This window comes from Mauremys reevesii, linkage group 5, assembly GCF_016161935.1.
Source record: "Mauremys reevesii isolate NIE-2019 linkage group 5, ASM1616193v1, whole genome shotgun sequence".
Lineage (NCBI taxonomy): Eukaryota > Metazoa > Chordata > Testudines > Geoemydidae > Mauremys > Mauremys reevesii.
The window spans coordinates 138,594,688-138,614,177 of record NC_052627.1 but is presented as its reverse complement, the minus strand read 5'-3'; the positions used below and the strand labels follow the sequence as shown (position 1 = coordinate 138,614,177).

At 53.7% G+C, this 19,490-nt stretch overlaps 1 protein-coding gene across 1 annotated transcript; it reads left to right on the top strand.

Annotated features, from left to right (window-relative positions):
* Positions 1-6,982: 6,982 nt before the first annotated feature.
* On the top strand, positions 6,983-19,431 carry LOC120406515 (C-type lectin domain family 4 member F-like). The gene is made up of 6 exons (XM_039541414.1): positions 6,983-7,196; positions 14,674-14,781; positions 15,921-16,061; positions 16,941-17,092; positions 17,966-18,084; positions 18,983-19,431. The coding sequence occupies exons 1-6, from the start codon at positions 7,136-7,138 to the stop codon at positions 19,143-19,145; spliced, it is 744 nt and encodes a 247-aa protein (XP_039397348.1). The 5' UTR covers positions 6,983-7,135; the 3' UTR covers positions 19,146-19,431.
* Positions 19,432-19,490: the final 59 nt, after the last annotated feature.

The following is a 19,490-nucleotide window of genomic DNA, read 5'->3' as shown; positions in this document are numbered from 1 at the left end:
TAAGATTTGGTGCCACTACAGGACCTTGGTTGCAGCCATGTTCTATATGGTCCCAGTTTATATCAATAACGTCACAGGCAGCAAAATAAAAAGTCCCAAACAGAGGAAAAGTTTTTTCTGCCTTTCAGGGCTTCTCTACAGCCCATCCTCTGGGCCCTGGTCCCCAGCCCCTTCCTAGGCTGCCTGGGTTAGTCGTCATGGCTTTGGTGATCCTGGGAAGCTGATGGCTAATTCTGGCACTGGCTGGCCTCATCTCTCCCTAAAGACGCCAGTCACCCAAGTTTAATTCTTTTATTAATCATAGCAGCTACTCCGTTAGCTGCTTATTCGCCCCTCCTCAGCCACCAGCACAACATTGCTAGTACCTGGCAGTTGCCAATAAGCGGAAGGCAGGTGGCGAGACTCTGGCCAGGGCAGGAAGCACTGGAATGTGCAGGCAGGGCAGAAGCTGGGAGAGAGGGCTGCAGCCCAGATGCCGAGGCTTTCTGCAGGGAGTAAGGGGGCTGCACCGTATAGCCAGTTGGCTTACAGGAGTTGATGGACAGGTCTGGGTTCTCCTGGATCCCGCCACCCCCTCAGCAGGGTGAATCTTCTCTAGTTCTCCCTATGAATTTATTTGGCGGTGCCTCAGCCGCCTTGCTTCTTCCTGGCAGGGTCACCAGGGCAGCTTGGGCGGAAAATTCTTACCACAGGGGAACTCCCACTTACTTGCCAGATTGTTGGAGACTCCCAAGAAACAACACAAACACATACAATGTATTCAACACAGTAATTGTATTAAACAGGAGACAAACATACCATAACAGGGTAAAACACTGCTAATACCCGTGACTTTCCCCAGTCACGGGACCTGATGTAGCAAATATACGATTAGTGTCCTATTAGTACGTGTACCTTGTTGGGGCCTTTGATGACCTATGACCACGATCTCTTCTCTGCAGTGGTTTAGCCGTGCTGGCTGGGTTCAGTACAGCCCCAAGGACTCACAAGTGGGAGGAGGTGGTAAGTCCTTCCACAGGTTTAATAAGCAGCAGGTTATAAAATCCCCAAACCGTCACTCCCTGGCTTGAGGACACAGTTCAGGGAGCAGGGGGTCCCCAAAACAAATTCTCTGACTGACTAAGTAAAAGCTGGTGCCCTCACAAACTCCAGGAATAATCCTCAGGTTCAGAGCTGACTCTGGACCCCTCGATCACTGCAGAGGGGCTGGTCTCTGCTGGCCGGGATCCTCCTCAGGCAGGAGTCAGGCTGCGTCGGTCCCAGGATTTCCCCTCCCCACAAAGGGGTGCAGGGCTCAAGGTGCAGGTTACACAACTACACTAACATACAAACTGTCGTCTCCCAGCCCAGCGCCCAGACACCCCCCCAGCAGGCAGCAGCCCTGGACTCGCAGCCAGAGCAGAGCTGAGCATGTGGGGCCTGGTCTCCCCTAGGGAGCTGGAGGGCGAACTCAGCCTGGCTGGGGAAAACTCTACAAACGGGGAATCATCAGTGGAGAAGGAAAACCCAGCTGAGGGATCTGCTGTGTGGTCCCTAGAGGCCAGTTCTCAGGGGGAACCTGCCTGCAGACCTGGGACTCCCCACCTCCCCACACAGCCAGTCCTGCCCTTGCCCTGACTGGCTCCAGACTGACTCAAAATGGCTTCTCCCCTCTCCACAGCTCCCTGGGAGGGCATCTCACTCCCGAGTCATTGCCGGGCAGACTCTGAATTTGCCTTGGCTCCCCCTGAGCTGCCAGCAGACAGAGCCCCAGGAATCTCGGTCATCTCCGTGGGGTTACACCCGTCCCACAGCTAACAGACAAGCATCTCCTCGTTTTTCAGTGAGATGGGGAATCAGGGGCCTGTTTCCAAGGTGGCTCAGGAACTGGGATGCAGCCTTCACAGCAGACACAGCCCTTGGTCCCACATGGATCAGTCACCAAGCCCCCAGGACTGTCTCTAGCTCCCATGTTTGTAACCTTCCCCCTGAGCTCTGACCGGCTCCGCTCCCGGTGAATGTGGAACCTGCAAGGCTGCTTGTCCTTCCTGGAAACCTCCTGTACTGCCCCAGAGATGGTGACCGAGGCCGTGTCCACGCTACAAAGTCATGTCGGCGTTCAGCCACCAACGTTTGTGTATCGCTGGGCATGTGCCCACTTGGCTGCTTGTGCCAGTGCTGCTCGTACTCACCAGGAGTGCTTGTGTAACACGCTAACCTTTGATACCACACGTGCCCCCTCTCATCCCATGTTACCGCCGGAGCAGTGAGCAGGGTCTGTCTCTTTGGACAGCAGAACTCCCACCCGTGGATGGTCACACATAGGAAAAAGATGCAGATTTGGACAGTCATGGATTCCCATAGGATAGGGCCGGCCTTCGGGGCGGGCGATGTGGGTGACTGCCCAGGGCGCCAAGGTCGGGGGGGAGGGGACATGGTCCGGAGGCAAGGAGCAGGACACAGGCCTGGCCCCACACTGCCCCCAGCCTGCCCCTCACCATGCTTCAGCGGGATGACGCTGGAGGCCCCACAACACAAGCGGGCCCAGGACACAGAGCAGGATGCCATGGCTGGGGCGGAGCTGGGGGTGTCCCAGGAGGGGAGAGGACCCAGGCTGTCCCAGGCCCAGCCCCTCCACCGCACAACCTCCGACAGCCAATCGCACGCGCCGCGCACGGGGATGATGCCTTTACGCTCTCGCCAGAGCCCCACCCGCAAGAGGGGGCCATGAAAGGCTGGGCCCAGGGGGCTGGAACAATGTGAATAGTGGGGTGCTGAGAGCCACTGAACTGAACTGTAACCCTGCATGTGATGGAAACCGCTTCCATTTCCGTCGAATCATGGAAATCAACGAATGGCTACGCAGATGGTGTTGGAGAGAAGGGTTTGGATTCTTTGACCATGGGATGGTGTTCCAAGAAGAAGGATTGCTAGGCAGAGATGGGCTCCACCTCACGAAGAGAGGGAAGAGCATGTAATTGGAATAACAGAGACTTGGTGGGATAACTCACATGACTGGAGTACTGTCATGGATGGATATAACTGTTCAGGAAGGACAGGCAGGGCAGAAAGGGTGGGGGAGTTGTCTTGTATGTAAGAGAGCAGTATGACTGCTCAGAGCTCCGGTATGAAACTGCAGAAAAACCTGAGAGTCTCTGGATTAAATTTAGAAGTATGAACAACAAGGGTGATGTCGTGGTGGGAGTCTGCTACAGACCACCAGACCAGGGGGATGAGGTGGACGAGGCTTTCTTCCAGCAACTAACAGAAGTTGCTAGATCACAGGCCCTGGTTCTCATGGGTGACTTTAATCACCCTGATATCTGCTGGGAGAGCAATACAGCGGTGCACAGACAATCCAGGAAGTTTCTGGAAAGCGTAGGGGACAATTTCCTGGTGCAAGTGCTGGAGGAACCAACTAGGGGAAAAGCTCTTCTTGACCTGCTGCTCACAAACAGGGAAGAAATAGTAGAGGAAGCAATAGTGGATGGGAACCTTGGCAGTGACCATGAGATGGTCGAGTTCAGGATCTGACACAAGGAAGAAAGGAGAGCAGTAGAACAGAGACCCTGGACTTCAGAAAAGCAGACTTCGACTCCCTCAGGGAACTGATGGGCAAGGTCCCCTGGGAGAATAACATGATGGGGAAAGGAGTCGAGGAAAGCTGGCTGTAGATTTTTAAAGAAACCTTATTGAGGTTGCAGGAACAAACCATCCTGATGTGTAGGAAGAAAAGTAAATATGGCAGGCGACCAGCTTGGCTCAACAGTGAAATCCTCGCTCGTCTTAAACATAAAAAAACAGCTTATAAGAAGTGGAAGATTGGACAAATATCCAGGGAGGAGTATAAAAGTATTGCTCAGGCATGCAGGAGTGAAATTAGGAAGGCCAAATCACACTTGGAGTTGCAGCTAGCCGGAGATGTTAGGAGTAACAAGAAGGGTTTCTTCAGGTATGTTAGCAACAAGAAGAAAGTCAAGGAAAGTGTGGGCCCCTTGCTGAATGAGGGAGGGAACCTAGTGACAGAGGATGTGGAGAAAGCTAGTGTACTCAATGCTTTTTTTGCCTCTGTCTTCACAGACAAGGTCAGCTCCCAGACAGCTGCACTCTGCAGCACAGTATGGGGAGGAGGTGACCAGCTCTCTGTGGGGAAAGAAGTAGTTCGGGACTATTTAGAAAAGCTGGACGAGCAAAAGCCCCTGGGGCCGGATGCGCTGCATCCGAGGGTGCTAAAGGAGTTGGCCGATGAGATTGCAGAGCCATTGGTCATTATCTTTGAAAAATCATGGCGATCGGGGGAGGTCCCGGATGACTGGAAAAAGGCTAATGTAGTGCCCATCTTTAAAAAAGGGAATAAGGAAGATCCAGGGAACTACAGGCCAGTCAGTCTCACCTCAGTCCCTGGAAAAATCATGGAGCAGGTCCTCAAGGAATCAATTCTGAACCACTTAAAGGAGGGGAAAGTGATCAGGAACAGTCAGCATGGATTCACCAAGGGCAAGTCATGCCTGACTAATCTAATTGCCTTCTATGAGGAGATAACCGGCTGTGTGGAGGAGGGGAAAGCAGTGGATGTGCTATTTCTGGACTTTAGCAAAGCTTTTGATACAGTTTCCCACAGTATTCTTGCCAGCAAGTTAAAGAAGTATGGGCTGGATGAATGGACGGTAAGGTGGATAGAAAACTGGCTAGACGGTCGGGCTCAACGGGTAGTGATCAATGGTTCCATGTCTAGTTGGCAGCCGGTATCAAGTGGAGTGCCCCAAGGGTCGGTGCTGGGGCCGGTTTTGTTCAATATCTTCATTAACGATCTGGAGGATGGTGTGGACTGCATCTTTAGCAAGTTTGCAGATGACACTAAACTGGGAGGAGTGGTTGATACGCTGGAGGGTAGGGATAGGATACAGAGGGACCTAGACAAATTAGAGGATTGGGCCAAAAGAAATCTGATGAGGTTCAACAAGGACAAGTGCAGAGTCCTGCACTTAGGACGGAAGAATCCCATTCACTGTTACAGACTAGGGACCGAATGGCTGGGCAGCAGTTCTGCAGAAAAGGACCTAGGGGTTACGGTGGACGAAAAGCTGAATATGAGTCAACAGTGTGCCCTCGTTGCCAAACAGGCTAATGGCATTTTGGGTTGTATAAGTAGGGGCATTTCCAGCAGATCGAGGGATGTGATCATTCCCCTCTACTCAGCACTGGTGAGGCCTCATTTGGAGTACTGTGTCCAGTTTTGGGCCCCCCACTACAAGAAGGATGTGGATAAATTGGAGAGAGTCCAGCGGAGGGCAAAAAAAATGATTAGGGGGCTGGAGCACATGACTTATGAGGAGAGGCTGAGGGAACTGGGATTGTTTAGTCTGCAGAAGAGAAGAGTGAGGGGGGATTTGATAGATGCTTTCAACTACCTCAAAGGGGGTTCCAAAGAGGATGGATCTAGACTGTTCTCAGTGGTAGAAGATGACAGAAGAAGGAGTAATGGTCTCAAGTTGCAGAGGGGGAGGTTTAGGTTGGATATTAGGAAAAACTTTTTCACTAGTAGGGTGGTGAAAAACTGGAATGGGTTCCCTAGGGAGGTGGTGGAATCTCCTTCCTTAGAGGTTTTTAAGGTCAGGTTTGACAAAGCCCTGGCTGGGATGATTTAGTTGGGATTGGTCCTGCTTTGAGCAGGGGGTTGGACTAGATACCTCCTGAGGTCCCTTCCAACCCTGAGATTCTATGATTCTATGATTCCAGCCACGGGGTGCGGCAGCCCCCCTACATCCAGCACCTATGGCCAGGCACTGCCGAGAAAGTGCTGTCTTCCTCTTCCCTCTCACCTCCTTCCCTCATCCACCCGTCTCTCCCCTCCACTCCCCTCCCCTCCCCCTGCTCCTTCCTTCCCCATCCACCCATCTCTCCCCTCCATGCCCCCACACTCCTTCCTCAAACAACCACCTCTCCACTCCCCCTCCTTCCCTATCCACCCCCCTCCACTTCCTTCCCCATCCACCCCTGCCCCTCCAATTCCTTCCTCCTTCCCTATCCCCGCCTCTCCCCACCCCTGCTTCCCCCTCCACCCATCTCTCCCCTCCACCCGCATCCTTCCTCCCCCTGCTTCCCGCCCTTCCTCAGCTCACCTCCCTGCCCCTCCCGCAGGGTTCCCGAGAGGGCGGGGGTTCAGGGCTGTCGGAGGAGAACAACAGGGGACGCTGGCCGGGGGTGGAAGTTGGGACCAGGAACCCGGGGGCGGCTGGCCAGCCTCGGTGCAGCTCATGTCACCTCTGACCAACCTGCTTGTTTTGGGGGGTTGGGCTTGTTTTTGAAGGGCAGGGTCGCATATTTATCTCGTGCGACGTGGCAACTTTGGTTGGCTTTTACCGGTCTGCCTTGAGCTGAAAGGCTCTGTAGGCCCTTACCAAAGCCCTGATCCCCCGATCCCCCCACCTATTTCCTTAGAATGGTAAATGGGGGGGGAAACTGAGGCACAGACAGGTCAGGTAACTTGCCCACAGTCTCCCAGTGAGTCAGGAGCAGAGCAAGGAATAGAAACCGGGAGTCCCTATTGCCAGGTCTTGTCAGGGACCGGACCGGCGGGGACAGCTGCTGGCCGACTCTCACCAGCCTGCTTAGAAGCCTGGCACCCAGCTGAGATCAGTGGCTGCTCAATGTGGATCTTGCTGCTGCAGCTGTGCTTCCTCTTCGTCCAGGCCCTGCTCCGGCTGGCTGCCAGGCCCTGCTCCTGCTCTGCTCCAGCCCCTGCTCCCCTTCGGCTTCAGACGTCCGGTTTGATGCCCAGCCCTGCCCCTGCCTCACTCACTGCTTGCCCCCCCCACTTCTGGCTTGGGCGTCTGTCTCGCTGGTACTGATCCTGGGCTCTGCCTCTGTGCCCCCCACCCTGGCTCTGCCATTTGGCTTCTGACCCTGGGCCCATTTCCCAGATGCTGCCCACGCTGGACCCAGCTCTAGCCCATTGCCTGAACTCTCGCTTCCACCACTAGCACTGACCACACATGGCCCAGCTGGCGACAGGGTGGCTCTCACCACCAGGCACCACTTCCCATTTCTATTTCTGGGCCAGGGCTGCTGTCAGAGGGAGGCTCTAACCCAGCAGGCTGCAGAAAGGACCCACAGGCCAGTCATCAGGGGCTCGGCTCAGTGCGAAGGCAGGAAAATGTCGAGCGAGAATATCTACGACCACATGGAGTTGGCGGAAGCTGCTCCTCAGCCCAAAGGTAAGCGCAAGAGGCTGCACCAGACCCTGGACTCCCACTGGCCTCTCCTTGGCTTTGAGGTCTCTGCAGAGCGTCCTGGGCAGCGATCGCTTGCTCCACTGACCACGAACCCAGAGCTCAGCCTTGTGCTGGCCAGACAGCACCACGGGCAGTGGGCGAGGGTGCTCGGTCAGTGCTTCCCAGTGCGTTCTCTCCCCTGCCAGTCCCCAACGGGAGAAGGGCACAGGGGGAGAGATGGGAGTCCCTGCCCAGCATCCCAGCCTCCTGCCGGGCAGCGCAGTGCCATGGGCTGGCCATAAAAGCCAGCCAGGCTCCCCCTCCCCAGCTCACTGCCACCGTCAGCCTCTACCAGGAGTTCTAGCTGTGTGTCTAGCGTCTGTTTGCCAGAAGCTGGGAATGGGAGACGGGATGGATCAGTCGGTGATTCCCTGTTCTGTTCATTCCCTCTGGGGCACCTGGCACTGGCCACTGTCGGCAGACAGGACACTGGGCTGGTTGGACCTTTGGTCTGACCCAGTCTGGCCATTTTTATGTTCTTACATTTGGTTGTGCAGGTGTCAGCTGAACAAGGGCCTGCTCTGCGGGTTGTTTATCCCCTTTGGTTTCAGTGCAATCCAGATGCCGTGTGGCAGCTGTTCTGGATTTGAACACATGAAAGACGCCCAGGAAGGGTCAGGAGACAGAAGTGGAGGGTGCGGCCGAAGGCAGCTGCAGCTCCGCACCGAGCTCAGCTAGGCTCTCTGCAGCGACAAAGGAAAACACAAGGGGAATGTAGCCTGCGCTGGGTGACAGAGAAGCTCTTCCCAGAATCTGTTTCAGGAAAGGCTGAGAACTGTAAACTCAGTACATTAGTGAGAGGCAGCTTCACCCTTTGGTTAGCGTCAGAGAAGCCACTGCTGCAATGTAAGGGGATTATCTGGGCATCTGAGTGTTGTCTGCTGGTTCCAGGAACCACACCCCATGGGGGAGCGGCGCGAGCTAATGGCTGAGGCCCAGATCAGACAGAGAGGGGGTGCGGCAGGCTGAGACTTTCAGGGAGAGGAGAATCTGACAGTCTTGTGTCTCCAAGCAGCTGCCATTCACCTTGGGGAGACCAAATCCAGAGCACACCGAGCACACTTACTTCTGTCCACACATAGATCCTGGCTCGAATGCAGCTCTCGTCTTCTCCCTTTAATGTGCAGGGGAGACACAGTCTTCGGGCTTTGCCCTGTTATTCGCACCTTGGCTGCCTTGCAGGGAGGAGCCCAGCATCCTGGGGATGGGTTATCAGACAGGGATGCTGTAGAAAGGCCCTTCTGAGCACACTGCTGCTGTCAGCCCCACTTTTCCCCTGCATAGAATCATTTCCCCTCATTTCACGGCCTCGTTGAGTTCATATTTCATAAGTTGTTTCAGGTTCCTTTTCTCACTTAAAAATACTCCTTTGGGCCTGGACTTCACAAGCCTTAAACTTCTCTCTGAAGAAATGCTGAGGCAGGGGGGAAATCCTGCTCCCAGATCTCTCTCACAGGACGCCTGCCTGGCACTAGAGTCACTCCTGATTTAGGGAGGGTCGCTTTTCACATTCGAGTTCCGGTCGGTTCTGACCTTATTTGGCCTCATTCCGCTGTTGCTGTTAACCACAGTCAGGGACTAGGAGGCTGAGCAGGTATTGGATTTGGGGGGTGGAGTTTCCTCGGTCAGTGGCATTTGAACTGTAACTTTCCATGGATACGTTTCTTCTTCTCCTTCAAGGAAAGTCTCTCAAGACATCGGTCCCTTGGCGGCACAGGGCAGGGGGCATCGTCATTCCTGTCCTTCTCCTCCTGAGTCTGGCCCTGGCCACGTCCCTCCTTGCTGTGACGCTTCTATGTAAGTTCAACTGCAGCTCCAAGCCCAACGTTTGCCAACTTCCATACAGGCCAGCTGGCTCGACTGGGGGGGTCGGAGGGGGCACCTCCACATTTCAGCAGAATATTGGCCACGTTTCCAGTCTGTCCCTCCAAATAAATCTCCTACTCCAGAGAGTTCAAAAGGAGATCTTGCCCTACTGGTTTGATACTAGCACAAACCTTCTAATGCTAAAGATGGTCAAGTTAGCGTGCGCGATTGTAAGGAGAGTTTTTTTGGGGGGTGGCGTTCTGTTTTTGTGTTCGGTGGGGTTTCCTTTCTCCTTGGCAGGCGCTTAGGCAGAAAGGGTGTGACAGATACAGAGGCAGCAGTGGTAGTGACCCAAGCAATGGAACAGACAGTGAAGATGACCGGATGTGGAAGCTGCGGGATGTACATGTTCCTGGTGCAGCTACCTGAAAAGAGCTTGTTTGTATGAAGCTCCGCCTGAGAGAGCTGATGGAAGAGAAGAGCCGAGGTTTGGAGATGCAGGTGGAAACTATGGTTGAGTTTTGAAGGGAATTCGAGCGAATGATGGAGGGAAGGCGAGAGGAGGTTGAGGGGAAAACTCAAGGCTGGCAGATCCAAGCTGGACTGGAGAACGTGGAGGGGAGACTGCTGGGTGAGTAAAGTGGCCAGTGGAAACGTGATGATGAGAACCGGGCAGAGGAAAAGACCAGCTAGTGAAGGAGAAGTAGAGCTCAGGAACAGGTTTGCTGAGTTGGAAAGTGAAGAAGGTTGCAGCAGGGAGTAGCAGAAGGTGGGAGGGCAGGGAGAAGAGAAGAGCAGCTAGTCCTACAAGAAGAGGGGAAGAGTCAATGTACATACCCAGAATTCGGAGCCCCAGGAGGACAGAGGATGACTTGCAGTAGATCGCAAGGGAGAACAAAAGACAAGAGGAGTTGCATGCAGAAGGAATGGGAGGAAGGCTGGAGAATGGCTTGGAATTACTTTAAGTCCAAGTTGCAGAAGCTCTCTGAAGCCTGTATCCCAAGCAAGGGGAAAACCTTCCTAGGGAAGGGTTGCGGCCCAGGCTGGATGAACAAGTGTCTCACACAGGTGATTAGGAGACAGCAGAAATCCTACAAGGAATGGAAGATGGGATGGATCAGGAAGAAAAGCCACCTCTTGGAGGTCAGAAAGTGCAGGGAAAAGTGAGAACAGCAAGAGCCAAGCAGAGCTGGACCTTGCAAAGGGAATTAAAACCAACAGTAAAGGGTTCTATAGCCATATAAACACAAAGGGACTGCCCGAGAGGAGGGTGTGTGGAGATTGAAGATAATCTAGGCATGGGCAAATGCCTAAACAAATATTTTGCCTCCGATCTTATTAAAAGGAATTGGGAGTTTTGGCCTAGTGGCAGGCTGGCTAATGGGAACGAGGATAAGGAAGTAGAAATTACCACACCTGAGGTGGAAGTCAAACTCAAACAACTTAATAGGACCAAACTGGGGGGCCTGGATAATCTCCATCCAAGAATATTAAAGGAACTGGTATGTGAAGTTGCAAGCCCACCAGCAAGGATTTTTAGTGAATCCATAAACTCAGGGGTCAGACCCTATGACTAATTTGACCTCAATTGTATGCTAGGTCTTCAAACAAATTTGGAAGGAGAAAGTAATTAGGGGCATAGAGGTTCAGGGTAATAAGGATAAACGATGACATGGTTTTACAAAAGGTAGATCGTGCCAGACCAACCTTCCCTTTCTTTGAGAAGATAACTCATCTTTTAGAGAAAGGAAATGCAGTAGATCTCATCTCTCTGGATTTCAGTGACATTGGATACAGTTCCACAAGGGAAATTATTAGTCAATTTGGAGAAGATGGGGATTAATATTGCTGTTAATCCCTATGTGAATGACCTTGCACTTTGCACTACTGAATTTCATTGCATTTCTAATACTCCAGATTTCAAGGTCGAGCTCTATTCGTATGATATTCCGGTTCTCCTCCATGCTGGCAATACTTCCCAACTTTGTGTCATGTGCAGAATTCATTAGCGCACTCCCCTTTTTGTGCCAATGTCTTTAATGAAAACATTAAATAAGATTTGTCCTAAGAGTGATCCCTGAGGAACTCCACTAGTAACCTCCCTCCAGCCTGACAGTTCACCTTTGAGCATGATCAGTTGTAGTCTCCCATTTAACAGGGTCCTGATGCACCTTTCAATGGGGTCGGGAAGGAATTTTCCCCCAAATCAGATTGGCAGAGACCCTGAGGTTTTTTGCAGCCTGGGGCACGGGTCACTTGCAGGTTTGAACTAGTGTAAATGGTGGATTCTCTGTAACTTGAAGTCTTTAGATCATGGTTTGAGGGCTTCAGTAACTCAGCCAAAGGTTATGGGCCTATTACAGGAGTGGGTGGGCGAGGTTCTGTGGCCTGCAGGAGTTCAGATTATGATCATGATGGGCCCTTCTGGCTGTAAGGTCTATGAGACCTGTCTCTGCCTCAGTTCTCCACCTGTAAAACGGGGGGAGGAGACTTCCCTACTTCACAGGGGTGTTGTGCGACATGAAATAATATATTAAAGACTGTGAGGTGCTCAGATACTGCAGTGAAAGGAGCCAGAGACATACGATGGATTGTGGGAAAGATTCCACAGGCAGCAGCTAGATCACAAGTCTGTTGATGGTGCACAAGCTGGAAGAGAAGCTGGCTCCCTGGGGCATCGCTGTGTTGGCCCTGCAACCCTAAGGGAAGTGAAAGGCTGATTTTTAGGGACAGATGCTCTGCAGGTGTAAATTGAAGTAGCTCCTCTGAAGTCAGATTGACACTATCTGAGCAGCTGGCCATTAGTCTGCAAGCCCAGATCCTCAGAGGCATTTGGGCTCCTGGTTTCCATTGAAATCACTTGTAGTTTGGTGCCTGAACACTTCTAAGGGTCTGGGCCTCCAGTTAGCAGAAAGGCCCCTGAGACACACCAGGAGTGGAGCTGTCAGGATCGGCACTTGGCCGGCCATAGTGCCCAGAAGCTGCACCCAGGTCACAGAATCCCAGAACCATCGGGTGAGAAGGGACCGCAGGGGCATCTAGTCTAACGCCTGGCAAGATGCAGGATTTATTGTGTCTGACCCATCCCAGGCCTGGTCTACACTAGGCGTTTAAATCGGTTTTAGGAGCGTAAAACCGATTTAACGCCAAAACCGTCCACACTAGGAGGCACCTTATATCGATTTTAATGGCTCTTTAAACCGGTTTCTGTACTCCTCCCTAACGAGAGGAGTAACGCTATTATCGGTATTAACATATCGGATTAGGGTTAGTGTGGACGCTGATCGACGGTATTGGCCTCCGGGAGCTATCCCACAGTGCACCAGTGACCGCTCTGGACCGCAATCTGAACTCGGATGCAGTGGTCAGGTAAACAGGAAAAGCCCCGCGAACTTTTGAATATTTCCTGTTTGCCCAGCGTGGAGCTCCGATCAGCACGGGTGGCGATGCAGTCCGAAATCAAAATAAAAAAAGAGCTCCCGCATGGACCATGCGGATGTGATCGCTGTAAGGGCAGGCAAACCCGTTCTATCAGCACTCCGTTACAGAAGATGAAATTCAGAATCCTTTTTTAAAAATCTCCAGACAGACGCCATAGCAGGGACTCAGCGCACTGCAGCGTGACAAGCGTAACGGAAAGCCAAAGAATCAAATGGATGCTCATGGACTGGAGGACTGAAGCTATCCCACAGTTCCTGCAGCCTCCGAAAAGTATTTGCATTCTTGGCTGAGCTCCAAATGCTTCTAGGGTCAAACACAGTGTCCGCGGGTCAGGCATAGCTTGGCAATCTACTCACCCACCCCACCCACCCCCAGACTGGAACTGTAAAACAATCCTCTGACTCTTTTACATGTCACCCTATCTTTACTGAATGCTGCAGATAGACTCGATAGTGAAGCTCTCAACACCAACATCGTTGCTCCCTCGCCATGGGCGGCTGATGGTACAATATGATGGAAATCCATCCTCATCATCAGCCTCAGCTGATGGTACAATAAGCTGAAATCCATCCTCATCATCAGCCTATTGGCCCTAATTTTTCTGGTGGATGGATGGTGCAATATGGCTGGTAACCATCCTCATCATAGCAACAGGGGCTGAGCTCCATCAGCCCCACCCTTCATGTGTAAAGAAAAGATTCAGTTGCCCCTGGACTAGCAGTGGGATGCTGGGCTTCTCTCCTACACACTGCTTAATGTCCTGTCTGGACTATCATAGCAGCTGGAGGCTGCCTTCCACTCATTTCTCACTAACAAGTCAGTGTGTCTTATTCCTGCATTCTTTATTAATTCATCACACAAGTGGGGACAATGCTACGGTAGCCAAGAAAGGCTGGGAAGAACGGAATCAACAGGTGGGGTTGTTACAGGAGCACCCCCTGTGAATAGCATACAGATCATAATTTCTGCAGGCTCTGACACAGAGCAGCTGTGCTCTCTGGTTCTATGATACGGTGGTTCTCTAGCACACTTGCCTATATTAGGCAGCACTGATTCTATTTTTAGATACCAAAAGGAGGGATTGACTCAGGAGTCATTCCCAATTTTGCTTTTGCCCCTGGCTGATCGGCCAGGGGCACATATGACAGCAGCTAATGGTACAAAATGATGGAAGGTGCAATATGGCTAGTAACCAATCTTGGCTTTTGCGCCCCTGGCTGATCGGCCAGGGGCACTAGCAGCAAATGGTACAAAAGGACTGGTAGCCATGATCATCCTCAGTTCCAATTTATGGAAGGGTTTGGATGGTGCAATATGGCTAGTAACCATCTCTGCTGTCATGCAAAAGCAAAAGCATGCTTCTGTGTAGCGCTGCTGAACCGCCTCTGTGAGCGGCATCTAGTACACATACGGTGAGAGTCACAAACGGCAAAACAAGCTCCATGATTGCCATGCTATGGCATCTGCCAGGGCAATCCAGGGGAAAAAGGCACAAAATGCTTGTCTGCCGTTGCTTTCCCAGACGGAGTGACTGACGACATTTACCCAGAACCACCCGCGACCATGATTTTTGCCCCATCAGGCACTGGGATCTCAACCCGGAAGTTCCAAGGGGCGGAGGAGGCTGCGGGAACTATGGGATAGCTAGGGAATAGCTACCCACAGTGCAACGCTCCAGAAATCGACGCTAGCCACGGACCATGGACGCACACCACCAATTTAATGTGCTTAGTATGGCCGCGCTCCACCCGATTTTATAAATTCTGTTTTACAAAACCGGTTTATGCAAATTCGGAATAATCCCGTAGTGTAGACGTACCCCCAGACAGACGGCTCCAGCCTCCTTTTGAAAACCTCCCATGAAAGAGCTTCCACATCTTCCCGAGGCGTCTGTTCCTGAGATTTACTCTCAGTCGGCTCTGCTGGAGTTTGTAGCTCCCTGCTCCAAGGAGCTGACGCCCTATGTTAAGACGGTGTAATATACACCAGGAGAGAGCCCCGAACGGGGCCCTGGCTGAGCCGGTGTCCCTCCTCGGGAGGGAAGCTGTCCAAGATTAAAATAAAAGACGTTATAGAGAACAGCCTCGCGCTCAGAGCATGTTCCTTCTCTGGCGTGGCTGGTCTCCAGCCGCAGTTCGGTTCGGTCGCTGACCTGCAGACGTGTGATTTCTAGATCTCCGGGCACAGAGCAAGCTGCAAGCGGTTGAAGAAGGGGTGCAGAAGCTCCAAGTCTCTCTGCAGCCTGACGATGCCTCAGACGCGTCAGCAAAGGGATCGGACAGTAAGTCGCAGGACAAGGGTCTTAGGCATCAGGGTGGGTCAGCTTCCCTCCCTTGGCCTGGAAGCTGAGCACTCTCCTGCCTACAGGGATGGTGGGTGCCTGGCATTCTCCTGCTCCCCTCCATAGACTTCCCTGCCAGGTGGTCCCGTCCCCTGTCTAACGAGCTGCTGCTCTGCACCTTCCTCTGCCAGCGGAGGCTCTGTTCCCAGGGACGGGTGGCTGCTCCAGGCTCCCTCCTAGCTCCCTTCCTGGCAGTGGCAGGCTGGCTGCATCCGCCCCATGCTCCTGCGCAGGATGCCTAGTGGTCACCATCTTCCGTCCTTTCACTGTTGCTCCCTTCGCTCCATAGTTTTCACCTTGGCCCCTGTATTGTCAGGGTTGCATTGGCGGGAAAGACGGATGCAGCTCAGGAGACATACAGGGCCGAATTCAGACCCTGGTGTCAGCAGGACGTCAGTGGAGCTGCACTCGTGGGTCTCCATTTGCCCCCCAGTCCCGGAGCCCTCCCTGTGCAGCTCCAATAATTTGGGTACCTGCCACAGTCCCATTGCTGGAGGCAGAGCGCCCCCTTGTGGCCACGTCTCACAACTGTCTGTCTGTCTGGCACAGGGCTGCACATACAAACCCGTCCATGGATCAGGTTATTCAGCGTCCAGTCAGAAAATGGGCCTGAACTAAACCCCGGCACAGAACTCGCCTGAACGCTGGGCTGTTCAAAACCCGGCCTGGAGCCCAGGGCCAGGGCTCGGGGCCATGGATGTTCTTGCAGCCCCAGCTCTTCCCCACTGCAGGGGACCCGCTCACAGCTCACAAGGGGGGAGCAATTGGGAAGAGGTGGCTGGGGAGACTGGGGGGACAGGGCTAGAATTCAGGAGAGCTGGGATCAATTCCCAGCTCTGCTGCAAACTTCCTGTGTGATCTTGGGCACCTCTCCCTGCACCTCAGTTCCCCTGCAGGAAAATCAGCCTTTATTTCTCCCACCTCGCGTCTATTTTGGCTGTGAGCTGTTGAGAGCTGGGACTGTCCCCTCCTGTCCATACAGCGCCTGGCACACAGGGGCCTGCAGGTGCTGCTCTACCACACGTGCTGATAATCAAGTGTTCTGCATCTCCACTGACGTCACGGTGATTTTCTTCTAGGTCTGCAGCTATTGGATGAAGCGCAGGCAGGATTCCGGCTGCTGAAAACCCAGCTGGGTAATGTCAGTGCAGCGTATGGAGAAATCCAGATCCGGCTGGACAACGTCAGTGCAGCGCGAACCCCAGTGCAAGATTGCTGCAGTAAGTACTAGCTGCAGTACTGGCTGATGCCATTTCTGTAGGTGCTGAGGATGAACGGAGGATTTCAGGCTCCCAGGCTGACAACACAGCGACTTTCTCCAGCACCGAGTTCTCTTCCATTAAAAATCACCGGTGGCTGCACCTGCGCCCACACCGTGGTGATCGGTGTGGAGTTAAATTACACCCTAGGCCTCGTTAGCCTAATGGGAGCTCCCAGCTGTCAGCTCTTCTTAGATTTCAGCGTATGGGGCGTAGCTTTCAGAACCATCCCTGAGCCAGTGCCCCCTGCAGGGGTGTTGGAGGAGATGCCAAAGTGCAAAAGTCCCCGGGCCGCCCGGGTGGTGGGTTGGGGGCAAGTGGGGCTTCTTCTGCTCCGGGTCTTCAGCGGTAATTTGGCGATGGGGGACCCCCACCACCAAAGACCCCAGGCCCCCTGAATCCTCTGGGCGGCCCTGAAATGACCCGAGACCTTCATCACTGAAAATATTTGATGCAGAACCAGGGGATGTTCCACTTTGGGCAGCTACATTCACCCCACCTGAACTCTCCCTCCCAGCTCAGCTGAACAGTGATTCTCCCCTTTCCCGTTACAGCCGTAGTGCTCTGCACTGGGAACAGTGCCCATGCTCCAGCCCAGATGCAGCTGCATTTCAGTGCTGGGGAAGTGACCCCGTGGTGCCTGCTTTCTGCAGTGCTCTGTGGGATCCATCATGTGGCCACACAAGTTACTTATTGTGATGCTGGAGAATCAGGATTCAGAAGCTCCCTGGGCTGGGGGCAGCTGAAGGGCAGGGGAAATGCAGCACTAGAAACCCTGAGCTCCCTGCACGTGTCCCTGTGACTTTAGCCCGGGCGTCTCACCTCAGTCTCTGCTCCTAGGTGACGTGCTGACAAAGCTCTCCAGGGGCTGGAGGTTTTACGGTGGGAACTTCTATTACTTTTCAAAAGGAAAAAAGTCGTGGGACGAGGCCGAGCGGTTCTGTGTGTCTCAGGACTCGCACCTGACCTCTGTCTCCTCCCATGCAGAACAGGTGAGTGCAGGAAGCTCCTAGGGGCTTGGATAATGGGTCAGTGCCTTGTTTCACACCAGAAGGAAGTAGAAGGTGGCAGCTGAGGTGGGAAACCATCGGAGAGGATGCCAAGCCTTGGAACCTGACTCAAGGGATTCACCCATCAGTAGAGATGAGGCAGAGGAACAGAGCCAGGATCTGGACTTCCCAGAGTCTGAGATGCTGGGGGAGGGGGATTTGGGGTCAGGCTCATTTCTGATTTTCCCTACTTCCCATGTAGCATTTCCTGCAAACCCAATGGCCTTTCCCAGTGAGGACCCCTTTGATCCCTCTCCCCAGGCCTGAGCTCCTGCTGGACAATCTAGAAGCCTGTATCTGGAAGGCTTGTGTGCAAGGGGCCATGCACCTCTCAGAGAATCCTCTCTCCCCACGTGCCCACTGCAGCCCTCACCCCAGGCCTCTGCGGCACTTTCGGAGGAGGAAAATCCCACCCTCCGGCAGGGCCAGACTTTGCACCCAGTTCTCTGCTCCGAGCTTTGCCTCCTGCAAGGGCAGGGGGCTGGTGTGAACTCTGAGGTGCCCGTCAGTACCTGCCGCAGCCCAGCTCTGAGGGGGCCGTGGGGGGAGTGTTCTGAGACAGGTCCCTGCTGCTAGCCCCAGGCAGATACAGATGTAGACACAGACACAGAGCTGCTCCAGGGCTCCCTCAGGGTCTCCCAGCTAGTCACTGTCAGCGTTGGGGGCAGGACACCGCGTCTCCCGCTGCCCAGTGCCCTGCTCACACCACCAGACGCCCTTTCTAATCCCGCAAAATCTGTTCAGCCCAGGCAGCTGCGGCTGCATCCTGCAGCCTCTCTTGGGTGACCTGCACATGCTGCAAACTGTGTTGTGCAGGAGTTTATCTCCAACGAGACCAAGGGACAAGATCACTGGATTGGACTCACCGACTTGGGGACAGAGGGCAGCTGGCGCTGGGTGGATGGCACAGAATACAGAGCAGACGCAAGCAGGGGGTGAGTAAAGCTTGAGAGACGTGATTATTTATTACACGTTGGGTCACAAGCTCTTTCGGGCAGCGTCTGTGCGTCCCCTGGTGTCTATGCAGCACCCGGTACAGTGGGCCCGATCCTGAGGGAGGCCCCCGGGCGCTGCCACGACAGCAGTGAATCCTCTCAGGAATTTCTGCTAACGCCCCTTTGCTTAGAGCAGGAGCCTCAACACGGAGTGTGTGTTCAGTGCCCACTGAGACCCAGGGCCAGAGCCTCCCCTGGGTAACTCGGCATTGACTTGAATGAACCACAGGGATTTACACCAGCTGAGGGTCTGGCCCCAGGTCGACTCAGTGCAGCCAGGGGAGTCTGGAGTGAGCGGCAGGTTCCCGCTCCCCTTGGGATTGCGCTGCGCTCTCCCCTCGGTCAGGCTGGGCACGGGGAGGCCGTGGGGCCGGGGGCATGGCCGAGCCAGCTGCAGTTGGTGCAGTGACCTCAGGGGGCTGTGGGCGAGGCCCATAAGCAGGGCCAGGGAGAAGTTAATCACTGACCCCCGCTGCCCTCTCTCCCCGTTCCTGCGTTCCCGTCTCGGGGGTGCCTGGGACGTGCTGTGCCACCTGCTCTGGTTCTGGGCACTGAGATCCGAGTTGCTGCTGCTCAGCATTTGGAGCCACACACTGACTTTGGCTCTTTGCTGGCCTGTCAGGCGCCGGGCAGGTGCTACCCCCGGCCGTCAGAAGCCCTTCGTTACCATGGCCACAAGAGCTGTGGAGAACTCTGAGGGGTGGCCGGGGGCTGCATCGCTTCACCGCGTCATTGCTGGGTGTCTTGGTCCCCTGCCAACAACAGAGTCCACAGAGCAGAACTGAGCTCAGGAATTGGCTGTGGTTCTCCCCTGAGACATTAACACTCTGATCTGTAGGTTCTGGGAGGAGAATCAGCCAGACAACTGGCATCAGGGGAAAGGAGGCAGAGAAGACTGTGTTGAGACCCGCACAATGGAACTGAAGTGGTGGAATGATGCCAACTGCTCTCTGCCTTCTAAGTGGATTTGTAAGCAGGCCCATGGACAGGCTGGGCTGTGATATGCAGGTCTCAGCACCTCAGAAAGCACCTTAATTTCCAAACTAGAATATTTCCCAGCCACCTGCTGGTGAGGAACCCTGTTCACTGAGGGAGGCCGCATACAATGTGCATTGCAGGGACGCTTTCTCTTGGTGTGATATTTCTGGCTGTAGCAGAGAGAGCTGCCCTTATGCCGCTCAGTGTGGCTGGCTTTTAATTTGTATGTTTCCAGGTCTGTCACTGAATAATTCCTTGGATCATGGAGTTATTGTTTCATAATCACCCAATAAATAATTATTTGCTTGACTTGAATTTCTAATTTTTGCACCTTTTGATCAGATGTTGTGATGATGTCACAACGATAT